This window comes from Patagioenas fasciata, chromosome 22 (assembly GCF_037038585.1).
Source record: "Patagioenas fasciata isolate bPatFas1 chromosome 22, bPatFas1.hap1, whole genome shotgun sequence".
NCBI classification, from domain to species: domain Eukaryota; kingdom Metazoa; phylum Chordata; class Aves; order Columbiformes; family Columbidae; genus Patagioenas; species Patagioenas fasciata.
In genome coordinates, this window is record NC_092541.1 from 1,339,859 (window position 1) to 1,357,671 (window position 17,813).

At 67.0% G+C, this 17,813-nt stretch overlaps 3 protein-coding genes across 3 annotated transcripts; all 3 read left to right on the forward strand.

Annotated features, from left to right (window-relative positions):
* Window positions 1-237: 237 nt before the first annotated feature.
* Window positions 238-3,913, forward strand: GHDC (GH3 domain containing). The gene is made up of 8 exons (XM_065856526.2): window positions 238-566; window positions 653-783; window positions 870-1,446; window positions 1,686-1,869; window positions 1,949-2,020; window positions 2,144-2,277; window positions 2,410-2,498; window positions 2,924-3,913. Exons 1-8 carry the CDS (start codon window positions 344-346, stop codon window positions 3,122-3,124), a joined length of 1,611 nt encoding a protein of 536 aa, XP_065712598.2. The 5' UTR covers window positions 238-343; the 3' UTR covers window positions 3,125-3,913.
* A 1,003-nt stretch (window positions 3,914-4,916) lies between these two features.
* Window positions 4,917-15,471, forward strand: LOC136112031 (inactive phospholipase C-like protein 2). The gene is made up of 6 exons (XM_065856516.2): window positions 4,917-5,118; window positions 10,157-12,649; window positions 12,879-13,082; window positions 13,561-13,636; window positions 14,927-15,036; window positions 15,186-15,471. Exons 1-6 carry the CDS (start codon window positions 4,933-4,935, stop codon window positions 15,369-15,371), a joined length of 3,255 nt encoding a protein of 1,084 aa, XP_065712588.2. The 5' UTR covers window positions 4,917-4,932; the 3' UTR covers window positions 15,372-15,471.
* A 751-nt stretch (window positions 15,472-16,222) lies between these two features.
* Window positions 16,223-17,612, forward strand: HCRT (hypocretin neuropeptide precursor). Its single transcript, XM_065855869.2, has 3 exons — window positions 16,223-16,385; window positions 16,555-16,646; window positions 17,024-17,612. Exons 1-3 carry the CDS (start codon window positions 16,223-16,225, stop codon window positions 17,459-17,461), a joined length of 693 nt encoding a protein of 230 aa, XP_065711941.1. The 3' UTR covers window positions 17,462-17,612.
* The last annotated feature ends 201 nt before the right edge of the window (window positions 17,613-17,813 follow it).

Consider the following 17,813-nt stretch of genomic DNA (forward strand, 5'->3'; position numbering starts at 1 on the left):
ACAAATCGCACTACTTATTTATTTGTTTAAATAAAGAGCTTTCTCTCGCCGAGGCGTGGAGAAACAGGGCGCTTGCTCTTGGGTTTTAATTGCGATTTAATTCTCCGCTGAGCGAAGTCGTGGAGGGGGGGCGGGTTTTTCGTACGAATGAGAAAATGAAAATAAAAACAAAGGCGGAGCTGCCGGCGGGGGTGGCACCGGTCGCCGTTATTCGCCGTCATTTCTGCCGGAGACGGAACAGCCGGAGGCGGGGTGGGGGGGCCGAGAACGGTACCCGGGGCGGGTCCGTGGGAGCTCCCGGTGCCCGGGTCCCTGCTCGGGGAGCAGCGGTGCGCGGCCCGGGATGCTGCCCGCGGTGGCGGTGGCGGTGGCCGTGGCCGTGGCCGTGGCCGTGGCCGTGGCCGTGGCGCTTCCCGCCGCCCCCGCGCTGCGGCACCGGCTGCTCCGTTCCGCGCTGCTTCGCACCGCGGGCTGGTCCCGGCGGCGGCTGGAGCTGCGGGGCAGCGAGGTGCGGCGGAGCCAGGAGCGGCGGCTGCGGCGGCTGCTGCCCCCCGGCACGGCCCGCGGTGAGACTGGGGGGGCGGCGGAGCGCTGGGGTGGGGATGCGGGGTCCCGAGGGGTCGCCCCCCTCACCCCGCGCCTCTCTCGGCAGGGTCGGATGCTTTCCGGGAGCGATACCCCCTGGGGCAGAGCTGCCCTGATGAGGTGCTGGGGGGACAGGTCTCCCCGCTGCGCCCCTGGACGCTGCTCCGCAGCTGCTGGGGCACCGACCCCCCTCTGCAGGTATGGGGGTGATGGGCAGGGAGGGGAACGCGGGCACCCCACACGCCCCAATCTGCCCCACCTGACCCCCGCCTGTCCCTGTGCAGGGGTCCCTGCTCTACCTGGACATCCTTCGCACCACCTTCCCACAAGCGCTGGCTCCGCGGGGCACGGCGCTGCTCTCCTGGGCACCCGCTTGCCCCCGCGCCCCGGCGGGCTGGCCCCTGCCCACCCTGTACTGCACCCCGGCCGAGGCGAGCGCCCTGCCCTCGCGGGCCGCCGCGCTGCGGGTGCAGCTGCTCTTCGCCCTGCGGACGCGTGCCCTGCGGGTGCTGGAGGCCGGGCTGGCCAGCGAGCTGCAGGATGCGCTGCTGGCCCTGCGCACGGGCTGGCACGGGCTGGCACAGGACCTGGCGCTGGGCAGGGTGAGCCCGCAGCCTGGGCTGCCTGAGGACGCGCGGGGCCGGCTGCAGGCGCTGCTGGCCCCCGATGCCACCCGGGCGGCCGAGATCCGGGCCGAGTGTGCCCGCGGCTTCGAGGGCATCGTGCAGCGCCTGTGGCCGCAGCTGGAGGTGGTGGTGGTGGGGACGGCGTATGGCGCGGAGCAGCTCTACTGCGATGCCCTGTGCCAGGCCGACTGCAAGGGGCTACCTTTCTACTGCCCCTTCTACCAGACGGCAGGAGGTGAGTGTCCCCCCAGGCCTGTCCCCTGGGTGCGTGGGGGAACAAACCCCTTCTGGCCCCGCAGATGTGGGTGCATCTCGGTGCCCCATCCCTCCCTGGAGAGACCTGCCTGCTCTCCAAAAACAGCTCTGTCCTGGCACCAGCCAAAAGGTTCCCCCTTGGAAGGGGAGCGATGCTATGCAGGCAGGAACAGGAGGATCTTGGGGGGCTCACACTGACCCAGGCTGCCCTCTGCCCAGCCCTGCTTGGTGTGAACCTGTGGCCACAGGAACCAGCACCCCGGTTCCTGCTGTGCCCCGACTGGGCTTTCTGTGAGTTCCTGCCCTGCCCAGCCGAGGAGGAGCCGCGCACGGTGCTGCTGGACGAACTCTGGGAGGGACGCGAGTACGGGCTGGTCCTGACGGCCCGGCCCGGAGAGTACAGGTGCAGTGGTCCAGGGGGGCCACCTGCCCCAGCCTCGCATGCCTAGCGCTGGACCCTCATGTTCCCTGTGCCCACGCAGGTGCTGTACCGGGGAGGTGCTGAGGGTCACCGGCTTCCACAAGCAGTGTCCCGTGGTGGAGCTCGTGCGCAGGTGAGGACACCCTGGCCCCTACCCCTCACCTTGGGGGGCTCTGTGCTGAGCAGGGTCAGGGCAGGATGCTGCCAGTGGCACCCCCAAAACGGGGCATCCACCGTGGACCCTCTCATGCTGCAGGGAGAGTCAGGCGCTGAGCGTGCGGGGTGAGAGCATCCCTGAGGACCGATTCTGCCGGAGCCTGTGCCGCGCCGTGGGCATGTGGCCGGGTGCTCGCCTGGTGGACTATGTCTGCGTGGAGAGCGCCCTGCTGGGTGAGTCCCCCCGAGAGCTGAGTGCCCCCAAAAGCACGGCTGGCACTGACCTCGGCTCTTCTGACCCTCCTGTGCCCGGTGGGGCTGGGGGCCGCGGGCAGCTTTACCATGCTGATGATGGTGCTGCTGCAGGTGCATCTTCGGGGGCCTGTGCCCCCCACTACGAGGTGTTCGTGGAGCTGCGGGGCCTGCGGGACCTGTCGGAGGGGCAGCGCTACAAGGTGAGGGGGATGCGGGCAGGCAGGTCCCGCTGCCTGCACCCTGCGAGGCGGGCGAGCAGCGGGGTGGCCGCAACCACGGGGTGGCAGTGGTGGCCTCACAGCCTCTGTGCTAGACAGAGGGAGAAAATGTTTGCACTGAGGGTGGTGAGAGCCTGGCCCGGGTACCCAGAGAGGTGGTGGATGAACCATCCCTGGAGACATCCCAGGCCAGGCTGGACGGCACCCTGAGCACCCTGAGCTGGTGGAGATGTCCCTGCTCATGGCGGGGGGGCACTGGATGCGCTTTGGAGGTCACCTCAAGTCAAACTATTCTATGATGATGCTTTGCTGCGGCGCTGATGGGAGGGAACACGGGCACAGTCCGGGGGGCTGCGCTGGGATAGCTGGTGTCCGAGCAGTATGAGCAGCCTGCCCTCTCTCTGCAGCTGGACCAGTGTCTCCAGGAGGATTTCCCCATCTATAAATCCTTCCGTTTCAAGGGCAGCATCGGGCCCCTGCGCCTGCACATGGTGGGGGCTGGGGCCTTCGCCCAACTGCGGGACACGCTGGGCTCCGCTGTCCCCATGCCCAGGGTCCTGCGGGAGGAGCGGCTGCTGCAGCTCATCCAGAACACCGTCATCTCTTAGGGCAGCCCAGGGGTCCCGCAGCCCTCCTGCCTCTGGGGTCTGCTTGTCATGTGCCCTCTGAGGAATGGAGTGGGGCCGAGTCCCTGTTGGGAGGTGTGGGGTGAGGGTGCCCATCCCCGGAGGGTTTGGCTGAGGGGAGCTGGTGGGGCCAGCGAGCTCAGCCGTGCCTCCGCTCTGTGGTGCTGGCAGGCACTGGTGGGCACCCGCTCAGTGCTGCCCGTGGGGATGGGGCAGGACCTGCACCCCAGCCCTGTCCCCAGCCCCAGTCCCCTTTTGTGGGGCTGTTCTGGGTGCAGGATGGGACCATGGGCACTTGTGAGCATCATGGGGCAGCCAGGTCCTGCTGCCACCAGCCATGGCTCACCCTGCTCCACTCAGTGCCTTGGCAGCTCCGTGGGTGCCCATTCCTTTCCCAAGGGGCACCTTGACTGTCACAGCCCAGGGCCAGCACGGGGAGGGGACAGTGCAAACCTCCCCAGGAGGAGCTGAGGAGCGTTGAACCCATGGTTCAACCCAGCACTGAGCTCAGGGACCCTGTGGCATTTTGTCCCCTGGCAGGGACACCGTGGGCAGGGCAGGGGGTGGCAGGTGCCACGTCCACTGGGTTCCAGTGCACGTCTGCTGGTTTACAAAACAATGAGCTCCAGCAGGGGCTGCTTTTAATGGTTAAAAATACAGAAGCAAAATAAAGGAGGATTATCTCTCAAAAATAAATAAAGGGCCGCACTCTGGGATTTATTTTTTTATACTATTATTTTTAATCCTCATTAAAGAGATTTCTTGATGACAGCCCTGACTCTGCTCTGGTGGTTGAGAAGTTGCTCTTTTAGTTTCCTCGGGGGTCCTGGGGAAGGGGCAGCCATGAATATTTAATCAGTTCAGCGACTGGCTGGGGCTCTGGGAACATCGGGCTGTTTGTGCCTTTGAGGCACAAATGTAGCCGGTGGGAGGGACTGGTCCTTTCCCCTCCTGCCTGTTAAGGTTTATTTTAAGGGCCAGTGAGCCTCAGTGCTTGGGGAACCTGCTGTGCAGGCAGCTGCTACTGGGGTGGGGGCAACCCCAGCTGCTGGCAGAGGCCGATGTCTTGAACAAGGTCCACACAAAGCATGGCCCTGGTGCGGGCAAAACCTCCTCAGGGATGGAATCTGGGATAAGGGCTCCATGTTGGGGAGAAGTGGTGCCTGGTGCTGGTGGATACCTGTGCCCGGGTGGGGGATGCCCGGGGGGGCTGTGAGCCTGGGTTGGCAGAGATCTGCGCAACCTAGAGACCCCAGGGGGGCTGCTGGTCCTGCTGCCTGTGCCAGTCTGCAGGGTGCAGGCTCGGTTTGGGTGCCAGGCTGCAGGGTGCAAGGTCGATTTGAGTGCCAGGGTACAGGCTTGTTTTGGGTACCAGACTGCAGGGAGTGTGCTGGGTTTGGGTGCCAGGCTGTAGGGTGCGGGCTCGTTTCGGGTACCAGGCTGCAGGGTGTGTGCTGGGTGGGGGTGCCCGGCCGCAGGGTGCGGGCTTGGCCCCGCTCCCACCGGGATGGGGCGGCTGCCGGGCCCGGGCGCTGCGGCGCCGGGCGGAGGCCCGGGGGGGCCCCCCCGGCGGGAGGTGCCGGTGCCCGGTGCCCGTCCCCACTCCCCGCCGCTGCAGCCCGGGGCGGGGGGGCCGTTCCGTCCCCATCCGCGTCCCCGCCCCGGCACGGCCCCTCCTCCCGGCCGCGCCGCCTCCCGCCCGCTCCGCCACTGAGCCCGCAGCGGCGGCGGGCGCAGGCTCCGGGGGCGCCCGGGGCCCCGCGGCGGCCGCTGCCCTGAGGCTCCGGGGGATGGCGGAGGGGCCCCGGGGCGCCCCGCCGCCGGGCTCGCCCCGCCCCGCCGCCCCGCTGCCCAACGGGCCCCGCGGCGGTGGCGGCGGCGGCGGCAGCCCCGGTTCGGGCTCGGGCAGCAGCAGCCGCGAGGACTCGGCGGAGCGAAGCCCCGCGCCCGCCGCGCCCCGCGCCAGCATCATGAAGGTGAGAGCCCCGCACCGGCCCCTCCCGCGCTCCCCTCCCGTCCCCGGAGCGGGCTCCGGTGTCCCCTGGGACCGGCTCCACCCGGCACCTGCGCATGGCTCGGGGGGGCTGATCCGTGTCCCCCGCGGGAGCTGCGCGTCCCCCGGACCCGGACCTGGCGGGCACCGGCCCGGCCCGCCCGCGATGCCCGCCGTGCCCGCCGCTTCCCCCGGGCTCCCGCCGTGCCCGGCCGGGCGCTGCACCCGCGGGACCGGTTCGTGGAGCCGCGGGGCAGCTGCAGCCCCGGGTCGGTGTCCGGGGGTCGCCTGCCCGGCCGAGCACGGGGTTTGCCCCCTGCCCGCGGCACCGGGCTCGCCGGGGATGCTCTCGCTAGGGCTGGCACAGCATCCTGTCACCCTGCCCAGCATTGTGGGTCCCCAAGGGCAAAGCTTGGCTTGGGCTTCGTGCATTACCGGGCCAGGCCTGTCCACTTTGCACAGCCCTGGGTTGCCCTGTCCGGCCGCTGCCGCTCACATGGGTCACGGCCACGCTGCTGCTGCCATGGGAGTCGCACGGCAGCATCACCCTGTCCTGCTCAGGGCACCCATGGGTGTCAGTGAGGAGACGCCTGCTCCTGTCTCCTGAAAACCTTCTGCTCTCCCATGGTCCCTCCTGCGAAGCTGCTGAGCCTTGAGCTCAGCCTCGCCAGCTCCCAACCTGCTCCCAGCACCTCCCCAAAGCCATGGCGTGGGCAGCGGTGGGGCCTTGGGCCAAGGAGGGTCTCTGGGGATCTCCTGTGCAGGTGGGCAGTGGGTCACATGCATGCTTTCCTAAATGAGCCCCCGCTAATTGTGCTTATGCCGGCATTGCTCGCTGACACAATAGGTCGCGTCCGCCCAGGACCCGCCTCCCCACTCCTGGCAGCCTATTTTAAGCCGGGATTGCTCCGGTGCTATTAATACCCTGCGTGGGGGTTGTTCCCATGGTGCTGGCCCGGCCATGCTCTCCTGTCCCCGGGACCTGGTTCTTCTTCAGCTCATCCCCAGGGTGGCCAGAAGGAACCTGTGCCCCCCCCAGCGCCCACTCAGGCTCTCGCTGCAAACTGTTGAGAGACTGGCCAGGCTGTGCCCGCACGGTGACAGCGAGGAGACCTCCCGGTGCTCCCGTGCACCTGAAGGCCAGTGCCAGCGTGCCATCTGTGCCCTGGTTTCCTCTGGAACATCGCTGGGGTCACCTGCTCCTCCTGGGGACTGACCGTGGGCTGGAGGTAAATGCCTCGCTCACCCTGGGCTGGGTGTGTCCCCTGTCACCGGTCACCACCGTGCGTCACCCAGGGATTTGTCCTCATGTGGAGGTTGGGTCGCCCAGGGTCAGCGGTGGGCAGGGGGCACTGGGGCAGGTCAGAGCAGGCTGATGTCCCCCTTATGCATCTCCAATTCCATCCGGGCCTGATCCTGCCCTGGTGCTGCAGGGCAAAATCCCGCAGCCACGTGTTCCCCACAGAACCCTGAGTGTGCTGAGCCCCTCATTGGCCTGAGGGTGACATTCAGGGGACAGGCTGTCCATGCCGTGCTTCTTCTGCCCTCACCCCTTTGGAGGCAGCGGTCCTGCTGCTAACCCAGCGTAGCTCTCCTGTCCCAGAGCAGGGATGGGGACACAGCGTGTCCTCCACCAGCCCCTCTGCTGCCACCAGCTGAGACCCCTCTGTGCCTGGGCTCTCCCTGTCCGGGGGCACGTGGCTCAGCCCGACTCTGCACAGTGGCTGAGGAGAGGGTGGTGGTGGCAGGAAGAGTCTGTGGGGGACCCCTAGCAGCTTGGGTCCCCAACCAGCCCCCACAGGACCTGGGAAGCAGTTGCCTGACCCCAAACCCATGAGGGAGACCAAGGCCGCTCCTCTGCTGTGGGGTCTGTGGCAGCTTTGCCGTTCCCCTCCGCGATGGCGAGTGGGACAGGGAGGGGACCCAGTGCCATGATTTTGGCTACAGCCTGGAGCGCGGGCACAAACGAGCCACAGGCAGCGGGGCAGCTGGCCGGGCAGGGGCTGTCTGCTCGAGAAGTGGATGCACATGTGGGAAAAGCTGTCAGCTCTGTTATTTTTCGGGATTTCCAGAAAAGGCTGGAGGAATGAATCTGAAAGTAAGAATCAGCAGCTGTGCTGGAGCAGGGGGAGCCCGGGGCTGGCCATGCCGGGTGTCGGCATCCCCCTGCCCTGCCTAGGAGATCTGCTCCCTGTGGTCTGCTGAGGCTGGGGGTGTGGTGGGCTGGGAGGATGCTGGAGTGGGACTGTGGTGGTACTGGATCTATTCGTGCTGCAGGAGGTGACCCTTCCCCTGTGCCCCACTGTCCTGTGCCCTGCATGGGCCCCTTCCCCACCCCGCACCAGCCCCAGGAGCCGTGCGATGCATCTGCACCGGGCTCCGGCTCCACAGCCCCTCGCTGGGTAGCGGCAGCTGGTGCCGCGGGAAGTGGATGTGTCACTCGCTCTCTTCTTGGCAGGAAACAAACGCTGGTAGAAAAGCCCTGGCTGTGCCTGGCCTCCCACTGCCTCCGCTCCGGTGCTGCCGGCTGCCGCCTGCATCTCTGCTCGCGCTGCCCAGCCTGGGACGGGGGCAGCGGGAAGAACCGGGACCTGGGGAAAGCGGCTGCGGATGCGTCACATCACAGCCAAGCTGGGGACAGCCCCGTCGCTCTACCGCACATCCCGTGGCCAGGAGTGGGTCCTGCTGCTGGGGTGGCCACGGTCCTGCTCTCCCACGGCGGTCAAGCCAAGATGTCTCAACCCCAGGCGCTTTTGGTTCCTCTATCTCCTGCTGTGTGGTGGGGAACCCCTGAAGCCAGGCGTTGGGGGACAATGGGAAGGGACGGATGGCTGATGGGCCCTTCCCCATCCCTGCACTTGGGAGTGGGTTGCTTGGCCGGTAACGGCAGCAGTCACGTGGCGGCTGAGATTAGGGCTGCCGCGCTTGCCAGGGCACTAATCACAGAGGTAATTGGCTAAAGAGGTGCTTAGCACACGCTGCAGAGCGGGGCAGGGCGCAGGCAGCTGGTTTCAGACGTGCTCTCCGTGCCCAGCTGGATGCCTGCGCTCACCGTTGGCATCACGGTCGGCACCGGCATCGCGGCCAGTGCATCTTCCCTCCGCAGAGCCGGGCTCTGTGGGTGCGATGTGTGCGGTAGCGCTGACGAGAGCCATGCCTGCTCGCTGCCAGCACGGCGAGCGGGGTGCCCCGCTCCCGCCGGAGCGCTGCCCGGTGCACGGGGATGCTCCGTGCTCCCACAGCTGGGAGCGCCGTGTCCTCCTGCCGTGTCCTCTGCTGACCTCCTGGTCACCTTACGGAGCTCTGCGGCCCCGGCTGCCTGCGCTGCTCCTGCCTGTGCCGCTCCTGCCCGCGCCTCGCGGAGCGCTTACAATCTTTGAATCATTTCAGTTGGAAAAGACCCTCGGGATCGTCGAGTCCAACCATAACCTAACCCAGCTCTAGCACTAAACCACGTCCCTAAGAACCTCGCCTTTTAAACCCCTCCAGGGATGGTGACTCCACCACTTCCCTGACCAGCCTGTTCCAATATCTGACACTTAGCGGGGTGTCCCCAGGGTTGGTGCCCACTTGGAAAGCTGCTGTGGAGCAGCAGTTTTTCCCCACCGGTGCCTGAACCGGGGTGTGAAGCCAAAAGGAGGTCCCGCTGTGGTTTGGGGGTTGGATGGGGAGAGCAGAGCCCCTGTGCTGTGGGATACGCTCAGGTCTGCACTGCACACCTGCACCCCAAAGCGCTGCAACTACCCAAGCCCTGGGGGACAGGGGTTCAGGTTTTCACCCCAAGCAGGGGACGACGGGACAGGTTCTGGCTGCCTGTGGTGGGTGCAGCTGGAGGCAGGTCCCTGGGGGTGCAGGGTGTGCGCAGCCCTCCCGCCCGGGTTTCCTTTCCGGATGGGTTTCCTGTTTTCGGCTGTGGGGCCCGGTGCGGAGCCGCCCGGGGTGGGGTGCGCCGGGGCGGGGAGCGGGTCCGCTGAGGTTCGGGGTCTGGGGCAGGAGGGGGCTGCTCCCCAGGGCCGGCTGTCATGCCATGGGGGGACGGGGGGCTGCCTGTCAGTGGGGTGCTCAGATTGCTGCTGGTAGCAAATACCCGGCAGCGAGGAGGTGGGGAAGCTCTCAGGGGGGGACACCCCCGTGTCCCCAACCCAGGCAACTGAGCAGGACCTGCCTATGCCAGTGACACCACCAGATTAGAGGTGACTCACCATAATCTTGAAGACGTGGATTAAATCAGCTCCTGCTGCACTACTTAATGAAATCCATCCCATAATATGCTCCCAGCCCTGCTGTTCCCCCTCATTCCCCCCACCCCCTCCAGCCCCTTGGCAGCAGGGTCCCCGTTCCCCGCCAAGGGGCAGGGCTGATGCAAGGGAATGGGCAGACCGGGGGCATGGGGCACAGGGACCCCGTCCCCAACGTCACCCCATGCAGGCAGCAGCAGCCGTGGGCTTTGTGGGATGGGGCCATGGGCTGCACTCGTCCCCAGTGTGTGGGGCTGTCCTGCAGTGGGGGGGTCTGACTGGGGGGTCCCCAGGAGCAGCTGTGCCCATGCATCACCTCGGGGTGCCCCAGGCAGCCTTGCACCCCTCGGGGTCGGTGGCCGGGGGAAGGCGAGAGGGGCCGTGGCGTGTGCCCCTCCACAGGGATGGGGCTGCTGTGGGCACAGGATGGTCCTGCTGGGCACCTGTTTTCCTCTGGTGTCCCCAGGCTGGGGAGATGGGGACTGAGCCTGTGCACGGCTGTGCCTCGGCGCGTGAGTGAGCACGGAAAGCTCCAGCTCAGGGCCGGGAGCAGGAAGGAAGGAAGGAAAGCAGAGTTAAAATAAGCCAGGCAGCAATCCATGGGGGAGGCCAGGCTGGAGCCGGCTCCCAGCCTCTGGGGAGAGGGTCGGACTGGGGCAAACCGGGCTTCGTGTGGCACTGGGACACACTGGGGTGCATCAGCTCGAGGGCGATGGGAGCTGGCGGGGCACGTGCTGCCTGCCCCGTCCCTGACGGCTCTGCCTCCTCCTCCCACCCCGGCAGGATGGCTCCCGGCAGCGGCCGCCGCATAAGAAGAAGACCGTGTCCTTCAGCACCATGCCCAACGACCGCAAGATCAACAGCACGGCCGCCTGCATCTCCTTCATGCTGGAGGGCTGCGAGCTGAAGAAGGTGCGCTCCAACTCCCGCATGTACAGCCGCTTCTTCGTGCTGGACGCCGACATGCGCTCCGTGCGCTGGGAGCCCTCCAAGAAGGACTCGGAGAAGGCCAAGATCGAGATCAAGTCGGTCAAAGAGGTGCGTGTGGGCAAGAAGACACCCGTCCTGCGCAGCAACGGCCTCTCTGACCAGTTCCCTGATGAGTGCGCCTTCTCCATCATCTATGGAGACAACTACGAGTCCCTGGACCTGGTGGCCAACTCAGCCGATGTGGTGAGTGCCTGGGTGATGGGGCTGCGGTACCTGGTGTCCTACGGGAAGCACACGCCCGAGGCGCCGGGGACTGGCCACCCCAGCCTCCGGACCTCCTGGATCTCCTCCGTCTTCGACCTTGCCGACCTGGAGAAGTCCGGACGCATCCCCGTGTCCCGGGCTGTGCAGCTGATCAAAGCACTCAACCCAGGCATGAAGACCTCCACCATCGAGCTGAAGTTCAAGGAGCTGCAGAAGGCCAGCGAGCGTTCGGGTGCAGAGGTGGCCTGTGACCTTTTTGTGGAGGCGTATTGTGAGCTCTGCACCCGCCCCGAGATCTTCTTCCTGCTGGTGCAGTTCTCCAGCAACAAGGAGTACCTGGGCCTGAAGGACCTGCTGATGTTCCTGGAGGTGGAGCAGGGCATGGAGGGGGTGACGGAGGAGAAGTGCTTGGAGATCGTTGGCAAGTATGAGCCCTCCAAGGAGGGCCGGGAGAAGGGCTACCTGGCCATCGATGGCTTCACGCGCTACCTGCTCTCCGCCGACTGCTCCATCTTCGACCCGCAGCACCGCAAGGTGTGCCAGGACATGGCGCAGCCCCTCTCGCACTACTACATCAGCTCTGCCCACAGCGCCTGCCTGCTGGAGGACAACTTCTGGGGCCGCTCGGACATCAGCGGCTACATCAGCGCCCTGGGCTTGGGCTGCCGCAGCATCGAGCTGGTGCTGTGGGACGGCCCCGAGGGCGAGCCCGTGGTCTACACCAGCCCCTCGGCCGCCTCCTGCGTGCCCTTCCGCGCCGTGGTGGGGCTGATCGACCAGCACGCCTTCGCCGCCTCCGCCTACCCCCTCATCCTCTGCCTGGTGGTGCGCTGCTCGGCCCCCCAGCAGCGTCTCGCCGCCCAGTGCCTGCGCAAGACGCTGGGGGAGAAGCTCTACCTGGAGCCCCCCAACCCCGCCGCGTCCTACCTGCCCTCTCCGGAGCAGCTCAAGGGCCGCATCCTCATCAAGGGCAAGAAGCTGCCGCCCAGCTGCGAGGACAGCGAGGGGGAGGTGTCGGATGAGGAGGAAGGCTGGGAGCTGGCGCGGCGGCTGGGGCAGGAGGAGCGGGAGGTACCCGAGGGGGGTGGCCCGCGGCGGGTGCGCCTCAGCCGGGAGCTCTCGGAGCTGGTGAGCCTCTGCCAAGCCGTCCCCTTCCAGGACTTTGAGAGCTCGCGGCGCGGGCAGCGTTACTGGGAGATGTGCTCCTTCAGCGAGGTGGAGGCAGGACGCTTCGCCAACGAGTGCCCGGCCGAGCTGGTGAGCTACAACAAGCGGTTCCTCTCCCGCGTCTACCCCAGCCCCATGCGCATCGACGCCAGCAACATGAACCCTCAGGATTTCTGGAAATGCGGCTGCCAGATGGTGGCCATGAACTACCAGACGCCCGGGCTCATGATGGACCTGAACGTGGGCTGGTTCCGGCAGAACGGAGCCTGCGGCTACGTCCTCCGCCCTGCCATCATGCGGGAGGAGGTCTCCTACTTCAGTGCCAACGCCAAGGACTCCTTGCCCGGGGTGCCGGCCCAGCTCCTGCACCTCAAGGTCATCAGTGGGCAGAACCTGCCCAAGCCCAAGGGCTCGGGGGCCAAGGGGGAGGTGGTGGAGCCGTACGTGTGTGCTGAGATCCATGGCATCCCTGCCGACTGCGCCGAGCACCGCACCAAGACGGCCCTGCAGAGCGGGGACAACCCCATCTTCGACGAGAGCCTGGAGTTCCAGATCAACCTGCCGGAGCTGGCCGTCCTGCGCTTCGTCGTGCTGGACGACGACTACATCGGGGACGAGTTCATCGCCCAGTACACCATCCCCTTCGAGTGCCTGCAGCCCGGCTACCGCCACGTCCCCCTGCAGTCCCTGGCCGGGGAGCCCCTGCCCCATGCCACCCTCTTTGTTCACGTGGCCATCACTGACCGCCGCGGCGGGGGGGGCAAGGGCCACCGGCGGGGGCTGGCGGGGCGCCGGGGCCGCCGGGTGCGGGAGTACACCTCCACCAAGGCCACCGGCATCAAGGCCATCGACGAGGTGTTCCGGACGGCCACCCAGCCGCTGCGGGAGGCCACCGACCTGCGGGAGAACGTGCAGGTACGGACCCAGCAGATGCACCTGGGGACATGGCTTGTGCGGGGGAGGATGGGGCTGGACCACAAGCAGTGGGGAGCCCAGCTGTATCCCCTCTTCTCAGCTCCAGGGAGTGCAGATGCAGAACCTCACCCTGAGCAGAGATCTGGGGAGAGTGAGGCTGTTCTTGGCAGGGGGGTGGCTCTTGGGGTCCCTCCAGGACCGAGCCCCTGATGCTGGTCTCTGCCCGCAGAACGCGCTGGTCTCCTTCAAGGAGCTGTGCGGGCTGACGCCCGCGGCCAACATGAAGCAGTGCATCCTGACGGTGGCCACGTGGCTGCTGCACAGTGACAGCGCGCCCAGCGTCACCCTCAACCTGGCAGAGCAGTACCCCCCCATGGAGGCCCAGGGCCCCATCCCGGACCTGCTGCGCAAGGTCCTCACCGCCTACGAGACGGTAAGTGCCATCCTGCCGGCGCTCAGCTCCTCCTGGGGATGCTCTGCAGGGCTGGTGGCACCGGGACCACCGCCATGACAAGGATGGGGGACCCCGAACTTGCTGTGCAGGGGGAGGCTGTGCAGGGGGTTGCCCAGGGAGGAGCCTCATCAAGGCGTGGGCTTGGGAGCCCATAGTCCCTGTCCCCCCTGCTGCCCAAATCCTGCATGGGACCAGCTGCTGGGGCACCTTGTGATCCCACCTCGCCAGAGAAATCCCATTAATAGCCGCAGCTGGAGCCGCTTCCTTCCTTTGTGTTGGAGGGGGGGCCCTGGCTGCCAGCCCAGCGCTGCTCACACAGCACCTGGATGTGTGTGACGGGACAAGGATGGACAGACCCCCACGCCGGGGCGAGGAGCGGCCCCTGCTCCCCATCCCTCTGCCGGGGGATGCGTGGGGCCGGGGGCTGCCCCGCTCCTCACGCCGCCGCTCTCCCCAGATGATCCAGACCAGCCGGACGCTGATCGAATCCGCCGACGCGGTGTACGGGAAGCTCACCCAGGCACAGCAGGCAGGTGGGTGCTGGGGACACAAGTCCAGCCCTGGTGCTGCTCTGTGCCACAGACCCAGGGGACCGGGCATGTCCCCGAGGGGTCCGGGCACCGCCGGGGTGCTGGGGTGGCACGGGCAAGGTGCTGGATGGGTGGGCTGCAGGGAGGGAGACGAAAGAAGGGAGGGGAGCGGAGGAGGCTGATGAGGAAGCAGGGAAGAGTCATTAGCTGCCAAATGCCAGAATATAATTAGCACCAGAAATAACAGACCGGGGCTGACGGTAGAAGTGGCAACTGAATGTTACGACTTCCAAGACACATGGCTGAACCCACACAGGCAGGTGCTGCCGCTTCCCTGCCCCAGTCCCGTCCCCCCCAAATCCTGCCCCCCACCCCAGAGGCTGCCCGGGACCCCCAGCACCAATGGTTTTGTGACCACTCTGCGGGATGGGACCCCACTGGGACATCCCTGGGGACATCCCTGGCCACACCCCAGTGCACAGGGGGCTGGTGTGGGGGCTCCCCGTGGGGCTGGGAGAGCCACCAGGAGCTGGAGGGGCTGGGGAGGGAGGAGGGGGCCCCGCTCTGCCAGCCCCCGCCAGTACCAGCCCTGCTGCCAGCAGCCCTGTTTGTTCCCTGCCTGCATGGAGCCCGGAAACCTCCCCGAGCTCTTGGCTTTGAGCTCTGCCGCTGCTGCCAGGCAGCAGTCTGGGGGGGCTGTAACCCCCACCGCCGTGCCCGGGGTGCTGGCTCTCCCCGCATCCACCCCGGCTGCACTATGGACAACCCGGCCTGGGCTGTACCTGGCGGGTGGATGCTGTGGGGTATGGGGGGTGCTGGCTGCCTGGGGGGTGCGGGGCTGGGGGGGCGTTGCTGATTGACAGCGTGGGGGCGAGCGGGCTTGCGTGGGAGCCCTCGTGTGGGCCTGGAGCCGCTGCTGCGTCAGGAGGGGTAAATATAGCACCCGCTCACGAGGACATCACGCGGTGCACGGCGCGGGGGCCCACACTCCGGCAGGGCTGGGGGGGGCAGCAGCCCCGCTCTGAGCCCCCTGGGTGGGCAATGGTGTGCAAGAGCCAAGCTGCTACCCCTCTGGTCTCTGGGGTCCAAAAGCAGCAAAGGCTGGGGCTGAGCGCGGTGTTGGGGTGGTGGGAGTTCTGTCGAGCCGGTCAGTCCCAGCATGGAGAGCTGGGACATGGGAGACATGGGAGCCCACCCAACCTGCATCCCTGTGCTGGGGGTCCCTCCGGCTCTGTCCCCATCCATGGTGGGTGGTGACTGTCCCTGTGCACTGAGATGCTCCTGCCTGTGCAGGGATGGACTTGCACAAGGAGCTGCACCGCATCGAGGCCAAGGAGGGGCTGAGGGGCCGCAAGCTGCAGAAAGCGCTGGAGAGCTTCGCCTGGAACATCACGGTGCTGAAGGTGAGGGGCTGCGCGGACCCCTCCCCAGCCCCCGGGGATGCTCCATGAGCACCGGGGGTGATGTCCAGTGACCCCCCCCACACCGCCCTGTGTGCTGGTAGCCAGCAGGGTGGCCTGTGGTCCATCAGCCCCGATCCCCCCCCGCGCAGGGCCAGGCTGACCTCCTCAAGCACGCCAAGGCAGAGGCGCTGGACAACCTGTGGCAGATCCACAACGCGGGGCAGTCCTGCGGCATCGGCAGGAACGGCTCGGCCTCGCCGGAGTCCTCCCATCTGCGTGCCCCGCTGGACCCCATCCCTGAGACGGAAGGAGGGGGTGACACGTCGTCCTGCTGACCCCGGCATGGGGCTGGGGGTCCGGACTGAGCACCCGTCTGGCCACAGGGTCCGGGATAAGGAAGCCCCAGCCTGCCCAGGGAGGGCAGCTGTGTGGGGAGGGCTGGTGCCTGCACTCTGCACACTGTGGGGGCCCAGCAGAGAGGTTGCAGAGGGGGCGTCTGTGCTCCTGTCTGCACCCCCAAGCTCCTGTGGGCTCATCCATCCTCCCATCTGCTTCTGGAGTGAGTGCCCTGCTGTGGGACTGGCGGGGATGCTGGATCGTGTGCATGTACCCCCAGCCTGCTGAGCCTGACCCCACGCCCTGTAAAAGCAGCCCCAGGTTTGGGCTTCTGCCCCTACGCAGGACCATGGGTTTTGCCTTTGCCAGCCCTGGGGAAATCCTGCCTGGCAAGAAGGGTCCTAGCTGGTCCTTGTCCCCTCTCCATGGAGCAGTGGGGCTCTTCCCCACCCTGGCGTCCCCAGGCCCCCACTGTGCAGAGGGGCTGAGGGCTCAGGGGTGCAGCGGGGGTGGCTGCAGACCAGCTTGGGCAGCAGATGTGGCTTCTGGCATCAGGGAACCACCAGGGCTCATCCCCCAGGGTGAGACCCTCCCAGGTGAGGGACGGTCAGGGTCAGACCGCAGCTGCAAAGTGTTATAAAGAGTGAGAGACCCACCCTGCTGCTCCCTCCGTGCATGGGACCAACGCAGGAGGGGGGCACTAAAGGGCATGGAGGGTGGCACTGGGGATGGGGGACCCTGGTGGCTCCATCCCTCCCCTGGCACCAGCCGAGCGCAGGGTGACAGCTCCCCACGTCATGGAGCCGAGCGGCTGCCCAGCACCCCTTTGTTCAAGGAGTTAATTAGTCTAATGGAGTCACCAAGACCGGGCCCGTGTGCTGCCGCTGCCGGGAGCGGGCAGCGCATCCCCAGCGCCGACCTTCAGCCCTTTTGTGCTGGTCCGGCCGCAGGGCCCGCGGGCAATTACAGCCTCATTAGTGCCACACGTTGCGGCCAGCGCGCCCGGCCCGCCGGTACCCGCACAATGAGGAGCTGCAAATGAGGGGAAAGGCCTGGCCGGTCTCCGGGCTACCAGCCACCGCACACCCGTGTCTCCCAGAGACCGGCCGCTCCCGCCCGGCCCTGACGGTATTTTTGGCAGCGCTTTGTGCCGGGCTCTATAAAGCGGTGTCTGCGGCGCAGGGCGCTGCACTCTCAGCTGCCCGGTGGGACATGCCCCAGCACCGCTCGGCTGCCTGAAGACCCTGGGAAGGATGGAGGTGCCCAACACCAAGGTGGGGCCAGGACGCTGCAGCTCGTGGGGATGGGTTGGAGGTTGGGATGGGGGATTGTGGGTCTGGAGGAGCAGGAGGGTCTGGCTGGTTCATTGGGAAGCACCGAGTGTGCAGCAATAACTCCCCAGGGTTCCCCATCCATGGCCAGCAGCCACTCAGAGGGCTCAGCCCCGCATGGGCTCCTTGGGACGGAGCTGGGCACACAGTGGTGTGGGCACTGTCCCTGCACATCCTGTGGCACTTGGTGACAAGGGGACAGTGTTTCCCATGGCTGCATTTTGCTGGGGCACGGCAGGGGTGCTGGTGAGGGCACCCATGTCTGGCTGCTGGTCAGAGCCGTGTGCCGGCTGCACTGACGCTGCCTGTTGCTCCGGCAGCTCCAACGAGCTGCCTGCCTCTTGCTCCTGCTCCTGCTCTGCTCCGTGGCCGCTGCCCGGCAGAGTCTGCCCGAGTGCTGCCGGCAGAAGACCTGCTCCTGCCGCATCTACGACCTCCTGTACGGCATGGGCAACCACGCCGCCGGCATCCTCACGCTGGGCAAGAGGAAGAGCGTCCCACCAGCCTTCCAGAGCCGGCTCTACCGTCTGCTGCACAGCTCCGGCAACCACGCCGCGGGCATCCTCACCATGGGCAAGCGCGGGGAGCGCCCCGGCACCGTCTGCCACGGCGCATCGGGCTGCCCTGTGGACACGGACGCCCAACCGACGCCAGCACTGCGGGGCAGTGACACCAGCCCTGCCAGCCCCAGGGAGTGCCAGGGACACTCAGGAAAGGACACGACCAAGAGTCAGGGAGCTGCAAAGAGCTTTTACTGAGAGGGGTGAGGGGCAGCGGGAGCAGAGAGGGGACCCCCAGGGCCGCACGCCCAGAGCTTGGTGTAAATAGCACTTTTACATACCTCCTGGCCCCAGCCGAGCCTGCTCAGGGCACTGCTGGCCTTTTACAATAAAAGGTAGCCTGACGTTACCCGGCTCTGCTTTCTCTCTGGGGAGGGGATGGGGACACCACCAACCCGGTGTCCCCCGGGGCAGAGGCCCCTCCCGGTGCCGCGGGGCGGGGCGGGGGCGGGGCGGGAGCCCCGGGCCGAGCCGGGATCAGCCCGCGGCGCCGGGGCCGCACCTGCGGAGGGGCCCGGGGCGGCGGCGGAGCCCATCCCCGTGGCCGCAA

Excerpts from the sequence above, each read along its gene's own strand:
- LOC136112031 (XM_065856516.2), top strand. The coding sequence starts at position 4,933 with ATGGCGGAGGGGCCCCGGGGCGCCCCGCCGCCGGGCTCGCCCCGCCCC. Across the intron at positions 13,637-14,926 it reads CACCCAGGCACAGCAGGCAG|GGATGGACTTGCACAAGGAG; the intron begins GTGGGTGCTGGG and ends CTGCCTGTGCAG. Across the intron at positions 15,037-15,185 it reads GGAACATCACGGTGCTGAAG|GGCCAGGCTGACCTCCTCAA; the intron begins GTGAGGGGCTGC and ends CCCCCCGCGCAG.
- GHDC (XM_065856526.2), top strand. The coding sequence starts at position 344 with ATGCTGCCCGCGGTGGCGGTGGCGGTGGCCGTGGCCGTGGCCGTGGCC. Across the intron at positions 2,021-2,143 it reads GTGGTGGAGCTCGTGCGCAG|GGAGAGTCAGGCGCTGAGCG; the intron begins GTGAGGACACCC and ends CTCATGCTGCAG. Across the intron at positions 2,278-2,409 it reads CGTGGAGAGCGCCCTGCTGG|GTGCATCTTCGGGGGCCTGT; the intron begins GTGAGTCCCCCC and ends GTGCTGCTGCAG.
- HCRT (XM_065855869.2), top strand. The coding sequence starts at position 16,223 with ATGGAGTCACCAAGACCGGGCCCGTGTGCTGCCGCTGCCGGGAGCGGG. Across the intron at positions 16,386-16,554 it reads CCAGCGCGCCCGGCCCGCCG|GGCGCTGCACTCTCAGCTGC; the intron begins GTACCCGCACAA and ends TCTGCGGCGCAG. Across the intron at positions 16,647-17,023 it reads TGGAGGTGCCCAACACCAAG|CTCCAACGAGCTGCCTGCCT; the intron begins GTGGGGCCAGGA and ends TTGCTCCGGCAG.